General features: G+C 37.7%; 2 protein-coding genes across 4 annotated transcripts in view; one reads left to right on the forward strand and one right to left on the reverse strand.

The window, feature by feature from the left end:
- The window catches only part of LOC141389915 (uncharacterized), a 354555-nt gene that overhangs the window by 314318 nt on the left and 19408 nt on the right, over positions 1 to 20829 (forward strand). The window lies entirely within an intron of this gene.
- Positions 11635 to 13401, reverse strand: LOC141391418 (membrane-bound alkaline phosphatase-like). Its single transcript, XM_073964315.1, has 2 exons — positions 12129 to 13401; positions 11635 to 12057 (listed from the first exon to the last, which is right to left on the reverse strand). Exons 1-2 carry the CDS (start codon positions 13353 to 13355, stop codon positions 11719 to 11721), a joined length of 1566 nt encoding a protein of 521 aa, XP_073820416.1. The 5' UTR covers positions 13356 to 13401; the 3' UTR covers positions 11635 to 11718.

Below are 20829 nucleotides of genomic sequence, written 5' to 3' on the forward strand. Positions count from 1 at the left end.
GTTTTGTCATTGTCCTGATATGTTATCGGGATGAGGAGTGCTTTGATTAAGCAATTGGGCTAGTTGAGTGGAATATGCTGTGGTTATGTGTTGTGATTGCAGCTTACCAATGTCTAACTTTCGTGTTGTGTCTGTTCGTACTTTGTTTGCTACGTTTAACCGGGTACGTACCTTTGCTGCAACAAGGTAGTGGTCCGAGTCTATGTTTGCTCCTCGGAACGAACGCACATCCAACACGCTCGATGAATGTCTTCCATCTATCACAACGTGATCAATTTGATTTCTTGTTTTCTGATCTGGAGACAGTCAGGTGCCCTTATGAATATCGAGATGAATAACTCTGGTACTGCTAACTACCATGTTTTTTGCGGCTGCGAAGTCTATCAGCCTCATATAATTGTCAGACGTTTCACTGTGGAGACTGAATTTTCCGACTGTTGGGCGAACGATATTTTCTTCTGCAATTTTGGCATTAAAATCGCCTAGAATAATTTTAATGTCATGGCCAGGACAACGGTCATATGTTTCTTCTAAGCGCTCATAAAATATATCTTTGGTCTGTACGTCCTTGTCTTCAGTGGGAGCATGAGCGCAAATAAAGCTGATGTTGAAGAATTTTGCTTTTATTCGAATTGTAGCAAGTCTTCAAGTCAAGTTTTAACCTCCGACCAACTACAAATCCGCAACCAAACTCATGCTTTATGTCATGGCAGCTATAATACAGTGAGTCACCTTTAGGTGTAGTTGTGACGCCTTTCCCATTCCATCGTATTTCCTGTATGGTAGTAATGTCGGCCTTGTACTTTTCCAGCACATCTGCCAATGCGTAAACTGCACCGTCTCTATAAAGTGTGGGAACATTCCAGGTGCAGATCCGCAGATCATGACTCTTAAAACGTTTGCTGGGGTCCTTAATTTGTTTTTCTTTTCTTTTGTTTTTTCATGGTGGAGGGTTACTAACCCTGCGCCCAAACCCAAGCTTTTAACGTTCTTAGGGGTGAACGTGCGGTACATTTTAGCTCACTACCTTTAACGGGTGTTAAAGGAAGCAACCCCAGGTGACACCACGGGGACGTCAGTGTCCATTTGAGATGAAAGGTACCTGAAGGTGTGGACCGATATGGCTTATCTTCGAACTTAAACTAAGTTTGAACAAAATATTACGAAGGACAAATTTTGGACCGAATCGGCAGATCCGTTCCAAAGTTATCTTGCGCTCTAACAACTACACACGGTGTTATAGGCCTTTTTGGCATCTTTCAGGCTATTTTCTTAGGAAGTATGGACTTGCTCTTGATGAAAATTGTACCGTCGTAAGGGGGATAGTGAGTACAAGTTGTTACAACAAAAATAAAAGCGATTCGAGAGCAGATCCTAAACTGAACTTTTCCGATATTGTGTGTGGTACCCGAAGAAGTATGTGCAATGTATGTACCAAATTGGTTACTTCCTTCAAGAGTTATCGTGCGCACAATTTTTTCGAACATTTTTGAACGTTTTTGGGGGAGCTATCGGAAGGAGTGGACCGATATAACCCATCTTCGAACTTAAATTAAGTTTGGACAAAATATTACGAAAGCCAAAATTTGGATCGAATCGGTTGATCAGTTCGAGAGTTATCCAGCCTAGTTTTTAGATTTGTACGCGAATTTGAAACAATCGACAAGAAATGTAACAGCAATTAAAGAGAAGACAAAATTTACTATGCTTTGAAAGTATACTAATCGTTCCACCGTTTACTTTTCATTCATGTTTTGCAGATTTTCTAAAAATGTTGTTGTTCTTCATAAATTTTTAAATTTTGTATTTTTCCTGTCATAATTAATTTATTTCGATACACACTCTCATTTGTTAGAGATGGGACATATTTTATCGTTGTTCGGAGTGTAATTTAAATTGAGCAATGTACAAAAATCGTTCTTCGCTCTTAGAATTTTGTATGGAAAATGAAGTAATTAATACATAATTTGGGCTCGAACAACGAATAGAGAGCAAATTACCGTCAGTATGAACAAGGTATAAATCAACTCCAAATTGCCAGAAACGGATTTAGTCCAAACATACTTGGAGTCTAAAACCAATAACATTTTACCCGTATGAAAGTGTACATACCCTCGTTAGCATAAATGCTGAGGGTATACAAATATGTTTTCCCTGCATAATTCCAAAGAACAAACAATTTAAACATTACCTTATGCAATATTTTAACAATTTAAGCTTATGTTGGGGAAAATAAGCTCTCAATTGTCATTTAATATTAAAATTATCTGGGGCAAAAGGACACTCAACGAACATATCCACAGGCCGACGACGACATAAAGCACATCATTAACATTTGTTAAATGGACTAAATGTGTCCTGTCTCACTCACTTCAGAATTTCACATTGTTAGCAATTGTTAGCTGTTGTTGTTATTCTGTTTATGTGATGTTCTTTTTTTCTGATACTTGTGTTGTTGTTGCTGCTGTTTATCGTTGAGTTTATAAATATGACCACATAACAATGGCAAAATGACAAAGAATGTCAGCAACAGCATTTGAAACATCAATAAGTGTGACCAATGTCATTCAAAAAAGGACAATAACTATTTGTATTCTCTGGCATGTGCTGGGTAAATGAATGACATTTCCGAAGGGCGGGGAAAAGAGAAGAGAAAAGAGCAGCACAGTACATCTACAAAAAAATTGTGAATTGTACATTTTGTTGTCACACTTCCGAACAGAATGAAATGAATATTTGTAGGAAGTTATGTTTTTGTGGATAACAAACACATTGTTATCTCTACGTACACACATATTTGTAAAATGTCAACGGATATACATTGGACAAAGCTTTGGGTTTATGTTGGAAGAATGTAAAATGACCACAAAAATGCACATTCACATATTATTTAAATTCCAACATAAATGAGTTAATTTTTATATCAACAAATACACCGAAACAAATAATTTAAAAATAGAAATTTCAAAGGAGAAAAAAGTCCAAATAAGTATTGGCTGCATTGTTGAGAAATGTTAAAAATAGCAACGGTTTTAATATCGACGGCTTTATCAAAATTTGTATTTTTTAACTAACTAAAATGTAAAAATCTTTTTGAAAAACGATGAAACAAAAGTTATTATATTTTTCAATAAATAAATACGTGAAAAAAAGAACGCAAAAACTGAAAATGTTTGGGAAAAGTCTGATAGACACGTTTGTAAATATGACAATTCATTTGTCGGCAAAAACTCAATCAAAGTTTAAATGAATATTTGAATTTGTTTAAATGATATTTGAAATTGTGCCGCAGTTAAAGCAGATCCTGCTGCAAAAAAATCATGGCGATCCGACAAGAGTTCATAGACTGTATTTGTGTTAAAATTGTTAATTTTTGTGTGGGATGTACCGCTATGGCCCATCTTCGAACTTAAACTAAGTTTGAGCAAAATATTACGAAGTGCAAATTTTACAACGAATCGTTTGATCCGTTCGAGAGCTATCGTGCGCCCTTGCCAGCTAATCAGACTGACATGGTTAGTTGAATCGACTCCAAATTGTCTGAAACGAATTACGTCCAAACATACTTGGGGTCTAAAACCATTTTTTCGATAAGGCGCATTTTTGGTCGATTCAAAGTGTATGTACCCTCGTTAGCCTAAAGGATATGGGTATAAAAATGTATGTACATCTGTTCTACGGTATTATTGATATTGCCAAGTATATTTGTTACAATAACGTTACCTACTTTGATGGTTTTTATTCCAAATAGAACTTTTTGTTCCATAAGTCGAACTAAGAATAGATTTCCAAACATAAGTACGGGTAGTATCTAAGTCTGGTACTTGCCAGCAAGGTTTTAAATATGTCACACGATAGATTGTCACGGTGTCTGAAACCTCGGTTGGTAGTGAAATTTTCGGGTGGCGGTTTTCTTTTTAACTGCTGATCTCTTGTCAGTTAATGTTATTTTGCATAATCGTATTAATTTTAAAGCAATGCCAAATTAGGCATGGCTTGCAACACATTTTACCGTATTGGGCAGTCAAAGACGACTTTATAGTCGACGACTAGCTGCTATGTATCGATCTGTTTTTCTTTTGATCTACTGTACGAGTATATTTTCCGGGTCTAAAACCAATTTGGTATGAGCATTTTGCCCCGATTATTCAATTGACCATAGGATTTGGCCGTTCACACAATACACTTGACTTGGATAGATATGAGACTTATGCTTCTGTAATTGGCACAAACGGTCATGTCTCGTTTCTTTTGCATGGGACATGACAAACTGAGGTTCCAGGTCGTTGGGTATGCATTTCCCATCAAAATTTTTAATAGTTGGGCAGGCAGCCCATCGACATCTGCTGCCTTATTGTTCTTCAGCCGATTAATTGCTGATATGACCGAACTTTGACTAGGTTACAAGCACGTCGTCGTTTGATGAAATGCCCTATGTAGATTTTCAGTACGCTATATGTATCAGTTACCAGGTTCCCTTCGTCAACTTTGCAGGAGGATGCGCTTGCATCATACCCATCAGTCTGGTGTTTTACAATCTGGTAAAAAGTTTGGACTTCATTCTGGCTCCTGAACATCTCGAGTTTCTCACGTTTCATTTGTTGTGTTACTGACTTCAGGGTTTTACGACACTCCTGGCACCCAAGTATATAATTTGCCACAACAGTCACACTGTACATTTGGAATCCTATTGAAGCCAGCTTGATAGGTTCGTTGATCTAGAGGTTCTGGCTTGTATATTTGATCTCTCTCTTCAGGAACCCTTTCACTACATTTACCGACAGAGATATACCCTAGCCAGTGTATATTGAAGTGGATCTCCAGCCACTACATATGGTGCCATAAGGGGGTTTCCACCCTTCGGGCTGTTTGCTCAAGAAGTATGGACTTGCCCCTGAAAAAACTTTTACCATCGTAAGTGAGGCAGCGAATGCATGTTGCTTCAACAAAAATCAAAATGATTCGAAAGCAGGTCTTAAAGTGAACTTATCCGAAATTTTGTGTGGGAGGTACCGGATGGAGTGGACAGATATAGTCAATATTTGAACCTCATCTATATCTAGTAAATATATTAAGATGTGTAAAATATGGACCAATACGGCCACTCCCTTCAAGAGTTACCGTACGAACAAATTTTCCGAACATTTTTGAACTTTTGTGGGGGAGGTACCTGAAGGAGTGGACCGATATGGCTTATCTTCGAACTTAAACTATGTTTGGACAAAATATTACTAAGGCCAAATTTTTGACCGAATCGGCAGATCCGTTCGAGAGTTATCTTTCGCTCCAACCACTACTCACGTTGTCATAGGGTTTTTTTTGCAACTTTCATGCTATTTTCTCGGGAAATATGGACTTGCCCCTGATGAAACCTGTACCGTCGTATGGAGAGCAGTTTATACAAGTTGCTACAACAAAAATCAAAGCAATTCGAGGCAGGTCCTAAACTGAACTTGTCCGAAATTTTGTGGTACCCGAAGCGGTGGACCGTTTGAGTCCATATTGGAACCTCATCTAACTCTGGTAGACATTTCACGATGTGCGATGGACCAAATCGAATAAGCCCTTCAAGAGTTATCGTACGTACAAATTTTCCGAACTTTTTCGAAATTTTGTGGGGGAGGTACCGGAAGGAGTGGACTGATATAACCCATCTTCGAACTTAAATTAAGTTTGGACAAAATATTACGAAAGCCAAGTTTTGGACAGAATCGGTTGATCCGTTCGAGAGTTGTCGTTATCCAGCCAGCCAAACAGACAGGCGGACGGACATTGATAGATCGACTCCAAATTGTCTGAAACACATTTCGTCCAAACATACTTGGGGTCTAAAACCATTATTTCGATGAGGCACATTTTGCCCGTGTATATACCCTCATTAGCATAAATGCTGATGGTATAAAAAACCAAAGGAACCAATGCATTCTCGTTGTCCATGGACCAAAACATGATAGAATTTTTGCATCAGAACGCTTGAATATTGTGCTGGTCAACTTTTGTAGCACAGTGTCATTTACTGAACAGGGGCCTGAGGGAACATCCCGTGTTAAATTTGAAGGCTATTCATCAAAAAATGAGCCAATTATAGAACAATCGGGGGAATATATATATGGGAGCTATATCCAAATCTGAACCGATTTTTGCGAAGATCGGTGAAGCTACTCCGGGGCCTAAGAAAATATAACATATTTAATTTAAAGGCTATTCGATTAAAATTGACCAATTTATAGCAAAATCGGGGAAAGATATATATGGGGGCTACATAAAATCTGAACCGATATATCTCAGAAGGTTGCAGGGATGTACAGAATGTTTTTAAACATTTCGCTTCGGAAGAGATGTCCAGTTAACAGAAATCAAGAGCCAAGGTGGCAATAGTTGGCAATGAAAAGGTATACTCTACGAAATATTAAGAATTTATATTTTTTTTTTATCAAATTTACATTTTTAATTCTTGATAACGGTACTTTGCCCATGTCCAGTTAAGGTTAACTTTTTGCACTAAAATTTAATATTTATAGCCCAACCATCGAATCCCCATCCAAAATTTAGTAATATTACTTTAAGAAACGTCCACAATCGCTTAGATAAATATCGGCAAAGTTTCGATTTTTCAGGCACCACCCACACAAAATTTCGGAAAAGTTCCGTTTTTGTTGTAAAAACTTGTATTCACTCCCCTCCATACTACGGTACAAATTTCATCAGCGGCTAGTCCATACTTTCTGGCAAAATAGCCTGAAAGGTGCAAAAAACCCCTATGACACCGTGTATTCCTTGGAGGGCACGATAACTCTCGAATGGATCTGCCGATTCGTTCCAAAATTTGACATTCGCACTATTTTGTTTAAACTTAGTTTAACTTCGAAGATAAGTCATACTGTTCCACTCCGTCAGGTACCTTCCCCACAAAGGTTCAAATATTTCTAATATGTTTACCTGATATAGATCAGTTTCGAATATGGACTATATTGAGAAAACCCGCTCGAAAGATGTAAAAAACCCCTATGACACCATATGTAGTGGCTGGAGAGCACGACAACTCTCGAATTGATCAAACGATTTGGCCCAAAATTTGGCCTTCGCATAATTTGTCCAAACCGGTACACAACTTCCGGTAATTCTCCCTAGTCTTTAAAAATGTCTATAAAATGGTATGCACGATATCTCTTGAACTGGGCAAACAATTTGGTCCAAACTTTGGATCTCCTAACATTTTGTCCAAATTAAGTTGAACTTCTAAAATGGCACATATCGGTCCTCTCCTTAGAATACCTCCCCCACAAAAGTTCAATATTTTGTGTCTAAGTGCAGTTTAGGGTCTGTTCGAAGATCATTTGGAAATGTATATCGATGCTGTTCGATGTGGTCCTGTTTACAGCGATAATATGTTTTCCGTGAAAAAGTCCATGTTTCTTGGCATACTGGTCCAAAAGTTATACGATGACCTACTGAAATGACTGGTGGGCCGATATCTATCAAAAAGATATGACTTCCAAAATAAGATACGCTTCCGTAATTGACTATGTTGGTCCATTCCTCCAGGTACCTCCTCCGCAATACTTTTGAACTTTAATCCTAATCTACATTTTTGTCGGCACGTTAAAATGTCCAAAAAAGGGCCACACAAATTTTAAAAGACCCTAAATACCTTCGATCTGTCCGTAGATGAAAGTTTCAATTCACATAGACTGAGGCTAAATCTTTGTCGGCAAAGCCGAGTGAAACTTTTTACTTGTTTACTTGTCAACTAACTAAGGAGTGGACTGATATGGCTTATCTTCAAACTTAGACTATGTTTGGACAAAATATTACTAAGGCCAAATTTTGGACCGAATCGACAGATCCGTTCTAGAGTTATTTTGCGTTCCAACCACCTCACACGGTGTCATAGGGATTTTTTACAACTTTCAGGCTATTTTCTCAAGAAGTATGGACTTGCCCCTAATGAAACTTGTACCGTCGTATGGAGGGCAGTGAATACAAGTTGCTAAAACAAAAATCACAGTGATTCGAGAGATGGCCCTAAACTGAACTTTTCCGAAATTTTGTGTAGGAGGTACTCGAAGGAGTGGGCCGATTGAGGCCATATTGGAACCTCATCTTCCTCTTGTAGAATGTTTACTATATACAAAGTATAGACCAGATCGGTTACTCCCTTCAAGAGTTATCGTGCCCACAAATTTTCCGAAAATTTTTGAGCTTTTGTGTGGGAGGTACCTGAAGGAGTGGACCTATATGGCCCATCTTCGAACTTAAATCAAACCTGGACAAAATATTTCGTTACCCAAAATTTTAACCGAATCGATAGATCCGTTCGAGAGTTATCGTGTGCACCAGCCAGCCAGACAGACAGACGGACGGACATTGCTAAATCTACTCAAAATTTTCTGAAACGGATATCGTACAAACATACTTGGGGTCTAAAACCATTATTTCGATGAGGCACATTTTTGGTCGTATCAAAGTGTAAATACGCTCTTTAGCCTAAAGGCTGAGGGTATAAAAATTTCTTCAAAAATGGACTAGAGCTTTGAAACCCGTCATTGAAATCGGATGCATATCGCGTAATTTTTGCCCACTTGAATGTTTTTGAATTGTAAGATGCAACTGATGGCACACTTTGGCCGCTAAATGAAATACGGGAAAATCCATGCATATTGATAGACATGGTGTCCCTGTATCTGAAAATCACATGCACCTCAACTGATTTAAACGGATTCGCGAATTACACGCTTTTTAACTTTTGTGTTTTTCTTTGGTTGTGATTTCAATATTACTCTGTACTTCTTAACTCTATTGCTTATCATTCTAAGCAAATATACTTTCACGATGACAAACTATTTTCCTCGAAGAAGTTTTAGCAAAATACTTAAGCAGAATAACTCCTAAAAATGTTTCTTCAATTTTTCGTATTAAACCAAAAAAATATATTTTTGAAATAATATTTCCACAATAAGTTTTTGTCTTTTATTGTTGCTGTAATATGCATCTTATGAACGCAATCTTTATAATTTTGGTCTCACATATTTCTATGCGTTGTCTAGATGCTGTAGAAATTTTAAATTTATTTTTTTTGAGTTAGAATAAATTAAATTTACTCTAAGATTTTTTCATTATTTGTTGATTTTCCGCGAAAACAAAAACAAATTTAGAAATATTTTAACATCAGCGGATAGATATAATGTTAATGATTTATACATATATTTTCTTATTAAAACCCAAAGTGAATTTTTAAACATTTTTTCTTTATAAGGGAACGAAACCCCCTATAACTTTTGGGTGCAGCATCCAATTTTGTGAACGCGAACATATTTGAAACCACAAATTTTTAATTAACCTAAGTACCAAAAATCGCGGATGTGCTCGCAAAAAAATTTTAATTTTTTTGTCAATGGTATTGAAAAGGAAATTTGAAATTTACCATATACCCTCGGGCAAAATGTGCCTTATCGAAAGTATGTTTGTTTCAGACAATTTGGAGTTGATTTAGCCATGTCCGTCCGTCTATCTGTCCGGCTGGCTGGAGCGCACGATAAGTCTTGAACGGATCAACCGATTCGGTCCAAAATTTGGCTTTCGTAATACTTTGTTCAAACTTAGTTTATGTTCGAAGATTAACCCATATCGGTCCACTCTTTCCGGTACCTCCCCCACAAAAGTACGCACAATAACTTTTGAAGGAAGCAACCGATTTGGTCCATACTTTGCACATCGTTAAATTTCTACCAGACTTAGATGAGGTTCCAATATGGACTCAATCAGTCCACTCATTCGAGTACCTCCTACACAAGATTTCGGAAAAGTTCAGTTTAGGACCAGCTCACGAATTGCTCTGATTTTTATTGTAGCAACTTCTATTCGCTGCCCCCCATATAAAGGCATAAGTTTCATCAGGGGCTTGTCCATACTTCCTGAGAAAATAGCCTCAAAGGTATAAAAAAGGCTTTTACTAGTACGACACCGTGTGTAGTGGTTGGAGCGCAATATAACTGTCGATCGGTTCGAATCGGTCCACAATTTGGTCTTCATAATATTTTGGGCAAACTTAGTTTAAGTTCGAAGATAGGCCATATCGGGCCACTCCTTCAGGTACCTCCCCCACAAAAGTTCAAAAATGTTCGGAAAAATTGTGCGCACTATAACTCTTGATGGGAGTGACCGATTTGGTCCATACTTTACACATCCTAAAATATGTACCAGATATAGATCAGGTTCGAATATGAACTATATTTGTCCACTCCTTCGGGTACCTCCCACACAAAATTTTGGATAAATTCACTTTTAGACCTGCTCCCGAATCGCTTTGATTTTTCTAGAAGCACTTTCATTCTCTGCCTAATTTACAACAGTAAAAGTTTTTTCAGGGGCAAGTCCATACTTCTTGAAAAAACTGACCGAAAAACCCTTATGGCACCATATGTAATGACTGGAGGGCTCGAACCGAATACTGCGTTCGTCCACACTTTGGATATTGTTATATTTCTTCGAATATTAGACTAAATTGGAAGGTTGTGCTTGTAGGCTCACTCCTTCCGGTACCTCACCCACAAAAGTTCGAAAATATTCGTTAAATTGGTACTAGCGATTTCTTATAGACGTAGCAACCGATTTGATCCAAACTTTGGATCTCTAAATATTGTCGAAACTTAATTTATGTTCAAATTTGGGCCATATCTGTCCAATCCTTGTGGTACCCACATAATCTTTCAATATTTTTGTGTGTTTTGAGGATCGTTTGGACATTTTTACCGAAGCTCTTCCTAGTGGCCCTGTTTACAGCGATATCATATTTTTCATAGGCTAGTGTGGTAAAAATGATCTATCTATCCATATCCCCTCAAAATTTTGACCTTTAATCCAGACCATACTTATGTCGGTGCATACGCCCAAAATTTTGAAAACCCCTCTAAATATAATAAATAAATAAAGTATTTCAATCCACACAGGCTGAGCTTATATCGATTGGGCGTAAAAGTAATAAATAATAAAAAAATTATAATTTGCCTTGATCGATGTCAAGCTCCTCTAGCACCTCACTTAAAAAGAAGGCATCAGAAATTGGGTTAGTTTTTTCGTTGCCTAAAATCCACAGCAGTTCTTTTGATGGGAAGAATAAACAAATTTGTCTTTCCCTCAACGTCTGCGAACATCGATTTAAGAGAAAAAGGTCAGTACGGTATTGTCACAAGTACATATGAAAGAAACCTTCCCCTGTCAATTTCATTGCATGTATGTCAAATAACTCTTTATAACGGAAACAAAAATTTCTAATAGTTTAAGAACCGTCCCAAGTATACCTTAAGTACTTCACTTCTACATCTTTCAAAAAACTTAATTTATGGCTAAGTATTCTACGTTTTTCGTCATACGTCACTTATAGACTTACATATATGTTCCCAAGAGCACATTTAATTCAGTTCTTCTAAAAATAGCCTAAAGATAATTCCGCAATTATACCAATATTCAATTTACTTTCCCAAAGGTGAATAACACGAGCCGTTCTAATGGCTCCCAAACATCAACATCAATAAAAATCTCTTATCATACATCTCAAATGGCATTTAATTGCCATTCCAAAATACCTTCACAATAATCATCAGCCGAACTTAACCAAAATAAAACCCCCATAAATTTTAAAAAAATTTTAATTACTTTTTCATTTTCGAATCTTAAACTACTGCGCTATAGTAATCAGTCAATAAATAAACGTTTAATCTAATCGCATGCCTTTAGACCATTACCTACGCACAAGGCATAGGCCATCATGTGGGGAATGGCATTTTGTTCATAGACACCGGTAAACAAGTGAGCCCATGGTCCCGAAGCATAAACAGCAACATCTTCGCCACCATGTGTCTCAGAGTCACGGGGGAAGGTGGATGGGTACTCATCGCCAGGTGCGCCTGTCATTAGGGTGGTGGGATCATGGCGTTTACCATTTTCAGCATCATAGAATTTCTCGTGGCCAGGACCATTGGAGTAACCCAATACCATCATGGGAGTTTTGTCATTGGGATTTGTGGGAGAACGGGCAAAAATGTCATTGCCACGGTACTGGAAAAATTAAAGTGAGAGTGAAAGTTAAAACGATTCTTTTTTTTCATACTATAAATAAGCTAACTTACCGGGTAGCCACCAAATGTAAAGGCATGCGAGTGATCCGCTGTTACCACAATAAGGGTATCCTCCTCATTGGTCATTTCTCTTGCCAATTGAATTGCCTTGGAAAATTCCACAGTTTCATCCAAGGCTTTGCGTGGAGTATTATCATGATGTCCGGAATCAATGCGTCCTCCTTCAATGAACACAAAATAACCATTTTCATCTTGACTCAAAAATTCAATGGTACGTCGGGTCATTTCTTCCAAGGTGGGTTGTGTCGAAGTTTCATTGGTATCCAAATGGAATTCCAAGTGGGCATCATGGAACAAACCCAAAACACGATCAACTTCCTTCAAATTCAAGTTGGCTAATTCTTCTTTAGTTTCCACATAAGCATTGCGTGGATTTTGTGCCTTAAACTCATCGATGAGATTACGGCCATCGGAACGTTGCCCTTTACTGTAGAGCGAAGAGTCAACAAAATGACGCTTGCCACCGCCCATCATAATTTTGAATTTACTACCAGTTTCTCCATGAATCAGTTGCAGTGCAATATCATCGATACCCGAATTACGGCCACATGACATCATAACTTCGGTATCATCTTCCCAATCACGTTCGGCTATATGGGCATAGGCTCCAGCAGGTGAGGCATGAGTAATGCGTGTAGTGGTAACCACACCGGTGGATTTTCCTGCATCTTGTGCCCATTGGGCAATGGAGGTGACATGTGTACTCTTGTCCAGGGTCCTCTGGCAATCTTCACGTTCCACCATACCATTAACGCCCAATGTGCCGTACATGGCCTTAACACCACACAAATAGGCGGTGGCCGTATTGGCCGAATCGGGTACAATTTTATCCACAGCATAAGTCTTGGCCAAACCGACATAGGGAAATTTTTCAAAAGACAACTCAGCATGTTCACCGCCAATTAAATTACGAGCTGCAGAAGTGGTGGTCAGACCCATACCATCGCCCAGAAACATGATGACATTTTTGGCCTTCTTTGTATTCAAGGGTGTCTTGGTTTTTGTTTCTACAAATTGTTTTCCTTGATTTAGCCAATATTCGGAGCTGTTTTCGCCATCCACCTCTCGGGCCTTGTAATGGTGATCTTCGGGTAAATCAGGATGCATCAAGCGATCACGGCAATCCTCATCATCCATTGCACACGAAGGTAAGCCATGGGCGCTTAAAACACAAGCGCCCAAAATGAGCCACAGTGAAAGCACAGAACTTGTGCGCATTTTGACGGACGAATATTAACTGAATTTAACACCTTTAACTTTCGCCACAGATTAGGCCCAATGGAGCAAAAAGAGAGGGTCATTAAATTGAAATCGATACCAGACATCGATAAGATTAATTTGTAGTAATCGAATCTAAAAATGACCAATTAAATTGCTTATAGCACGGCATTAAAGGTCATAAACGACAACATTGTATTCTAAATAAAGCCAAAGGCGTAAAAATGTTTGTTGATGTTTTTTGTTGGCCTAAGAAGCAATAACGAATTATCCCGCCATAATTGGCTTTGGTATTAACGAAGAGTTTACAGCTTATCAATATATTATTGGCTGATTAACACGTGATTTTTCTAAAAAAACAAGGGGACCTTGTTGAAATAAGAAGTAAGAATAAAATGAAAGAAATGGTTGTTCTTCGAACAGGGAATTTGGGTTGACAGATTTTGCGATATTGTGACTAGAGTGAATTCGTTGTGAGGATGATTCGAACGTTTCCTAAAAATTTCCGCGAAACACATATTTGCATAATAATCAACATTAACAGATACTTACATATGTTCCCATACACACGCCCGAAGGGAATGAAATAGACAAAGGAACGGTTCTGACCGGCTTTAACATGGCAAAGGCCAGGATTTGTTTTGGTCCCTCTCTCATCTCAAGTGGACACTGACCTCCCCGTGCTGTCACCTGAGGAGCTGGTAGTGAGCTAACATGTGCCGCACCTTCACCCATAAGAACGATAAAAAACTTGGGTTTGGGCTTCGAGTTAGTAACTCACCCCTAGAAAAAATCATCTTACTATGATAAAAAGGAAAAGAACAAGTAAAAAAGTATCAGTCGGCTTTGCCAACAGAGATATACCCTCAGTCTGTGTGGATTGAAATACTTTTTTCCCAAAAAAATAAACTTACGTATTTAGGGGGGTTTTCAAAATTTAGTGCTACGAAAAACATAATATCGCTGTAAACAGGGCCATTAGGAAAACCTTCGGTAGAAATGTCCAAAGGATCCTCGAACAGACCATTAACCACGCAAAAATGTTGAACATTTGTGTACCAAAAGGATTGGACGGATAGGGCCCAAATTTAAACATAAACTAAGTTTCGATAATATTTAGAGATCCAAAGTTTGGACCAAATCGGTTGCTACGTCTATGAGAAATCGCGCGTACCATTTTAGGGAATATTTTCGAACTTTTGTGGGGGAAGTACCGGAAGGAGTGGACCTATAAGCACCACCTTCGAATTTCATATAATATTTCAAGGAATATTACAATACCCAAAGTGTGAACGAACGCAGTATTCGGTTCGAGCTCTCCAGCCACTACTTCCACTCCACACTTTCGGACTGTTTTCTCAAGAAGTATGGACTTGCCCCTGAAAAAAACTTTTACTGTCGTAATTGAGGCAGCGAATGCAAGTTGCTTCAACAAAAACTAAAGTGATTCGAGAGCAGGTCTTAGAGTGAATTTATCCAAAATTTTGTGTGGGAGGTACCCGAAGGAGTGGATAAATATAGTCCATATTCGAACCTGATCTATATCTGGTAGATATGTATATTAGGATGTGTAAAGTATGGACCAAATCGGTCACTATCTTCAAGAGTTATCGTGCGCACAAATTTTCCGAACATTTTCGAACCTTTGTGGGGGAGGTACCTGAAGGAGGGGGCCAATATGCCTTACCTTCGAACTTAAACTAAGTTTGCACAGAATATTACGAAGGCCATAATTTGGACCGAATCGGCAGATCCGTTCGAGAGTTATCTTGCGCTCCAACCATTACACACGGCGTCAAAGAGATTTTTTCGCACCTTTCAGGATATTTTCTCAGGAAGTATGGACTTGCGACTTATGAAACGTGTATCGTCGTATGGGGGCAGTGAATACAACTTGTTACAACAAAAATCTAAGCGATTTGAGAGCAGGTCCTAAAATTTTGTGTGGAAGGTACCCGAAAGAGTGGACCGATTGATTCCATATTGGAACCTCATCTAAGTCTGGTAGAAATTTCAAGATGTACAAACTATGAACCAAATCGGTTACTCCCTTCAAGAGTTATCGTGAACACAAAATTTCCGAACATTTTCGAACTTTTGTGGGGGAGGTACCGGTAGGAGTGGATCGATATAACCCATCTTCGAGCTTAAACTAAGTTTGGACAAAATATTACGAAAACCAAATTTTGGAGCGAATCGGTTGATCCGTTCGAGAGTTATCGTGCGCTCCAGCGAGACAGACAGACGGACGGACATGGCTAAATCAACTCCAAATTGTCTGAAACGAATTTCGTCTAAACATACGATTATTTCGATAAGGCACATTTGCCCGTATGAACGTTATATACCCTATTTAGCATAAATGCTGAGGGTATAAAGTTATAATTTGTTTCTTTCGGAAAGTGATTAATTGTGGTTAAATTTAAAGGGCTGTGGGTTTGTTTTGAATATAAACAACTCTGTAGGAAGTTACTGCCATTTTTTGTTATAAATAATTTTATATTACAATAAATATCAACCAAATTACCTCCATCCGGTGGTAAACATTTTGGATAACGCTAAGGCATAATTAAGGTTCTATGCCGTTAATGGACCCAATTATCATCTCATGTATGTTGGCTTATCGACGAACACCTTCTTGCAAATAAGCCCAACGAAAGAAGTCCAACGGTGTCATATCACATGATCTTGGAAGCCAATTGCCATCGGCAACGCATGGGATGGGCATGGGCATTGTAGGGAAAAAACTTTTGTGTCGCTAGCTGTGTGGCAAGTGGCAACGTCCTGTTGACATCACATATAGTGCATATTCATACATACATATACCTCTATATGGTGCAAAAAGCACCATTCGGAGTAACTCTCTGCGCACGATAACTCTCGAACGGATCAACCGATTTGGTAGAAACATTACATCTCGTAACAATTTGTCCATCGTAGATCAAGTTCCAAGAACATCTGGCAACTCCTTTGGGTAACTCCCTCACAAAAGTTCAAAATTTTCACTAAAGTGAACTCTTAGGACTATTCGAGGTTCTTTAGTACTGTGGTATTAGATATTTCGAGACCAAGTCCATGTTTCCTCAAATAGTGATCCAAAAGCCCTAAAAAATTTACGGTGACCAACTAAACTAGAGATAAAACATACCAACGGCCCTGACCAATAGTTGGGAAATTCAGTCTCCACAGTGAAACGTTTGACAATGGAATGAGGCCCTTATGAATCTCAAGCATCTCGAGATTCATAAGGGCAAATTGAAGACGTTTTGATAGATGGAATAGCATATAAAGCATATAGAAGCTGAAATCACAATCACAGGATAGCCACAGCATATTCCACTCAACTGACCCAATTGCTTAATGAAAGCACTTCTCGTCCCGATAATATATCAGCACAGTGGCAAAGCATTACCACTCCATGCACATAACCTTTAAATCAATACTTGGAATCCATGGTATGACCAGGAGTGTCGTGCTGCTATCGATGAGAAGAATTCTTCAATCAGTTGCACCTCGATGGCACGAGAAAAGTAGAGAGGAGAAACATATTTTCCCAGGGAAAAATAGAGAAATTTATAGCATAAAGTTCGAAACTTATACCAAAGAGTGAAACATCAAGCTGGTGGCTTTGGTGCAGGTACATCTTTCTGCAGATACAAGCAGGTAATGGAACGAGCATTTTTCAAAACGGTTGGTACACAATACTATTGGATTCCACAGATCAAATGACATAATATGGTAATGAAGAAGAAGCCGATGGCTTACCAGCCGAGCTGTTCGGAACCGGAGGCGACACGCTGATAAGGTGTATGCATCATCTAGTTAGGACCATCTGGGACGACGATTGAAACCAGAACATCCTTTGTGGTTAATTATGGGAGGGTGCATAGGTCTGCTCCCTATTGCTTAAAAGATAGTGTTAGGGATATTGTCTGAGCGATAAAAGCCTGTGGTGAACGAAATAATTGGGTCAAAACAATGCCGCTTTAGACCTGGCAAGTACACAATTGACCAGATATGTGCCCTGCGGCAAATCCTGGAGAAGACCCAAGAGATGCAGAACGACACTTACCATATTTTTGTCAATTATAAAGCAGCCTTCGACAGTCCTCTATGCTCAAAAGTATTCCAAGCTATGTCTGAATGTGGTATTCTCACAAAGCTCATTCGGCTTTGTAAGATTTTGAGACAGTTAAAGACGTCGCACGTTGGGGCAAGATTGAAAAAAACGGGTCTTAGTTGAAAACTTGAAACACAAATTTTTTATAATCTGTCTTGACAGGGTTAACGTGTACAAAATTGTACCTCACTAGCCAAAATAGTTGCTTACTTTTCGTGTAGCACAGTGTTAAAGTTGAACATATTTTCAAAATTTAAGAAACAGGTGAAAAGTATTAAATTTTTCTGCTTTTAAATCGCCATTACGTAGTTTTTGGATATTTCAATCGAAGATAATTCCTAATATTTTAGGAAAAAAATGGAGATTAATTTAAAAAAATTTAATTCGGTTTTGGTATAACTGTCGTTACATGGTAATATGGTAAAATTCTAAGTCTTTAACCAAAATGTCAAGATCATATACTGTTTTCTTCTACAGTTACACTGTGATAAAGCTAAAGAGTTTTTAATAATTTAAAGAGCACCATAAAAAATTAAATTTTTTTGGTATATAAAGAATAATATTTTTTACGCATCAAAAGTGCCCTTTTTAGAATGGAATCGTCAACTTCAGTTAGAAATCTGAGTCTTAGAAAAATATATTTATGGCAAAAGAAGTTTTGAAGCACATTAAAAATTAATTTAAATTGTATCTATGTTTCCCTATTTTTTGAAAAGTATTTAGAGTTAAAAAAGTAGCGGAATATTTTATATGGAGGTTATTCCAAAACGAGAATATACTATAGAGATGATGTTTGATAGAAATATTTTCAATCCCTTCAAAATGCACAATTCACAATTTGAACTAGTTTAGTTGCAATATATGCATAAAATATTCGAAAACCCCCAAATTTGACTGTACCTCTACAAGGGACCTATACTAAAACATTGACCTATATCGACAAATTTTCACACTATAAATTCTTAGGCTTTCAGAACTATAAATCCTAATTTACACATAAATGTACTAAAAAATGAGGTCAAGACCCTCGAAATACATAAAGTCGGAAGATACCCTTGTATGAGAGCTACACTAAAATATTGACCTAACTTAATAATTTTTTTGTCAAATATTAGCTTAACCAATATTTTATCATATTAGAAGATTTTAGATTCATCAAATAAGAAATGTAGACAAAGCCGTAAAAACACTTCATAGTTTTTATGGTACCCATTTATGAGGGCTTCAAACATACCTCTCCAATCCATCGATTTGCACTAAAACTGTGTTCCGTTACATTGATTGAAGTGTAAAGATTCGAAAATTATTAACATTAGATCACTCAAATGCTTCCCTGAATTAATCTCCGTTTTTTTTGGAATCTTGCCCCAATGTGCGTCGTCTACCCCGGCACCGCCATAATCACAACAAACATCACCAGTTTTGAAATAAGAAGGGGAATAGTATTGACTCACAGATGCTATCTACCATGGCTTAAGTAAGCAGCTTAAAAATAAAGTCACATTTCGTCAAACAAAAATAATACTTTACAAAACAATGAGCCTGGGTACTTGCCACGAAGCCTGGGTACTTGCCAAGTAATACTTTGTGTGTTTGAGAGAAACAATTCTTCAAAAGACCTAAGTGCCAAAATGTGTTGACGGTGAATATCGACATAATTTAAAGTTAGTTAAGGTGCACCATGCATGACATTGTTTTAGCAGGAGGTGATACAGTCAATGCGTTGTCCCAATTTAAACTTCTATATCTCAAAAATAGTAAGACTTACGAAAATATCATAACGGTCAATTTTTTAGACAATTTTCACAGCTACAACATTTTGTCTAATCCCATTCCGATAGCACTTGAAAACATAACATATAAAAAAGTATCAGTCGACTTAACCGACCTGTTTAATTTGAAACACTTTATTCCCAAAAATAGTATTTAAAGGGTTTTCAAAATTTTGGGCGGTTCATATGCACAAAAATGTGGATTAGGATTCGAAAGTTATCGTGCACTACATATTGTGCCATAGGGTGTTTTTACACCTTTCGGGCTGTTTTATCAAGAACTATGGACTTGCCCCTGAAAAAACTTGTACTGTCGTAGTTGAGACAGCGAATGCAAGTAGCTTCAACAAAAATCAAAGTGATTCGAGCGTAGGTCTTAAAGTGAACTTATCGGAAATTTTGTGTGAGAGGTACCTGAAGGTGTGGACAAATATTGTCCATATTCGAACCTGATCTATATCTGGTAGATATATTAAGTTTTGTAAAGTATTATAAAGTTATCGTGCGAGTTAAATGCAAAAAAAAAAACAAACTCCGTTTTAAACGTTTTAAGTGTTCATTTATTTGCAGTGGCCTTTATCATTTAATGTAGCGAAGGCTTTTTACTTACGCTGAATGTGGGAACGAAAACCAAAGTTTCAAATTTCATTTGAGACTTTTGTTTTTCGCTACATTAGGCAGACATAAATGAATTTTATTTTATTTAATCAAGGGGAGGGGTTGGGACGTAACTTGCGCACAATTTTTCCGAATATTTTCGAACTTTTGTGGGGGAGGTACCGGAAGGACAAAATATTACGAAAGCCAAATTTTGGACCAAATCGGTTGATTCGTTTGAGAGTTATCGTGCGCTGCAGCCAGCCAGACAGCCAGACAGACGGGCGGACATGGCTAATTCAACTCAAAATTGTCTGAAAAATATTTCGTCCAAACATACTTGGGGTCTAAAACTATTATTTCGATGAGGCACATTTTGCCCGTATGAATGTGTATATACCCTCGTTAGCATAAATACTGAGGGTATAAAAAAGCCTTAAAATCTGAATCGCGATTTATTTAAAAAGCGCTCCGGCTGTTTTTGTTTTTTGATTTTTCTCATCTATTGTAGTTACAGAATCCGCAAAAACTTCCCTAGTGTAAGCACCTTCCATTTAAAGTTGGTTCAGGAGCACCGTGCATATCTACCGAAACACAGTGTGGATAGGTAATTTCACTGCATTGTTGCCTCAAGAGGTCCCATGAATTTTTTCTAAGAAAGGTCACACCTTGAACTACATTCGGAATTTTTCTTGTTGAAAAAATTTTCGATTTTTAAATTTGCAAATACAATCTGTCATACAGCACATATGATATTGATGACTCGTGTAATCTTAAAGTTTACAAAGCCCTATATTTCTCGGCATGTTCATACGAGAGAAAACCACAATGTTTTTGAAAAAGATTCGGTTGTGTAGCCGGTATTTGATTCCTCCATGACAATTTCTAACCGAAGTCTGCTTCATAGGGTAAAATTTCGATGAAATGTAATTGTGAATAACTAATGCAACCAATTGATTTAAAATCACTTTATTTTATAGACTTC

Source organism: Musca autumnalis, unplaced genomic scaffold (genome assembly GCF_047663935.1).
Source record: "Musca autumnalis isolate F117 unplaced genomic scaffold, ASM4766393v1 scaffold_1, whole genome shotgun sequence".
Classification (NCBI taxonomy): Eukaryota; Metazoa; Arthropoda; class Insecta; order Diptera; family Muscidae; genus Musca; species Musca autumnalis.

What these genes read in the sequence shown, in the direction of transcription:
- LOC141391418 (XM_073964315.1), bottom strand. Translation starts at nt 13,355, where the DNA reads ATGCGCACAAGTTCTGTGCTTTCACTGTGGCTCATTTTGGGCGCTTGT. An exon ending in TTACATTTGGTGGCTACCCG is followed by an intron (nt 12,058 to 12,128) that starts GTAAGTTAGCTT and finishes TAATTTTTCCAG; the next exon opens with TACCGTGGCAATGACATTTT.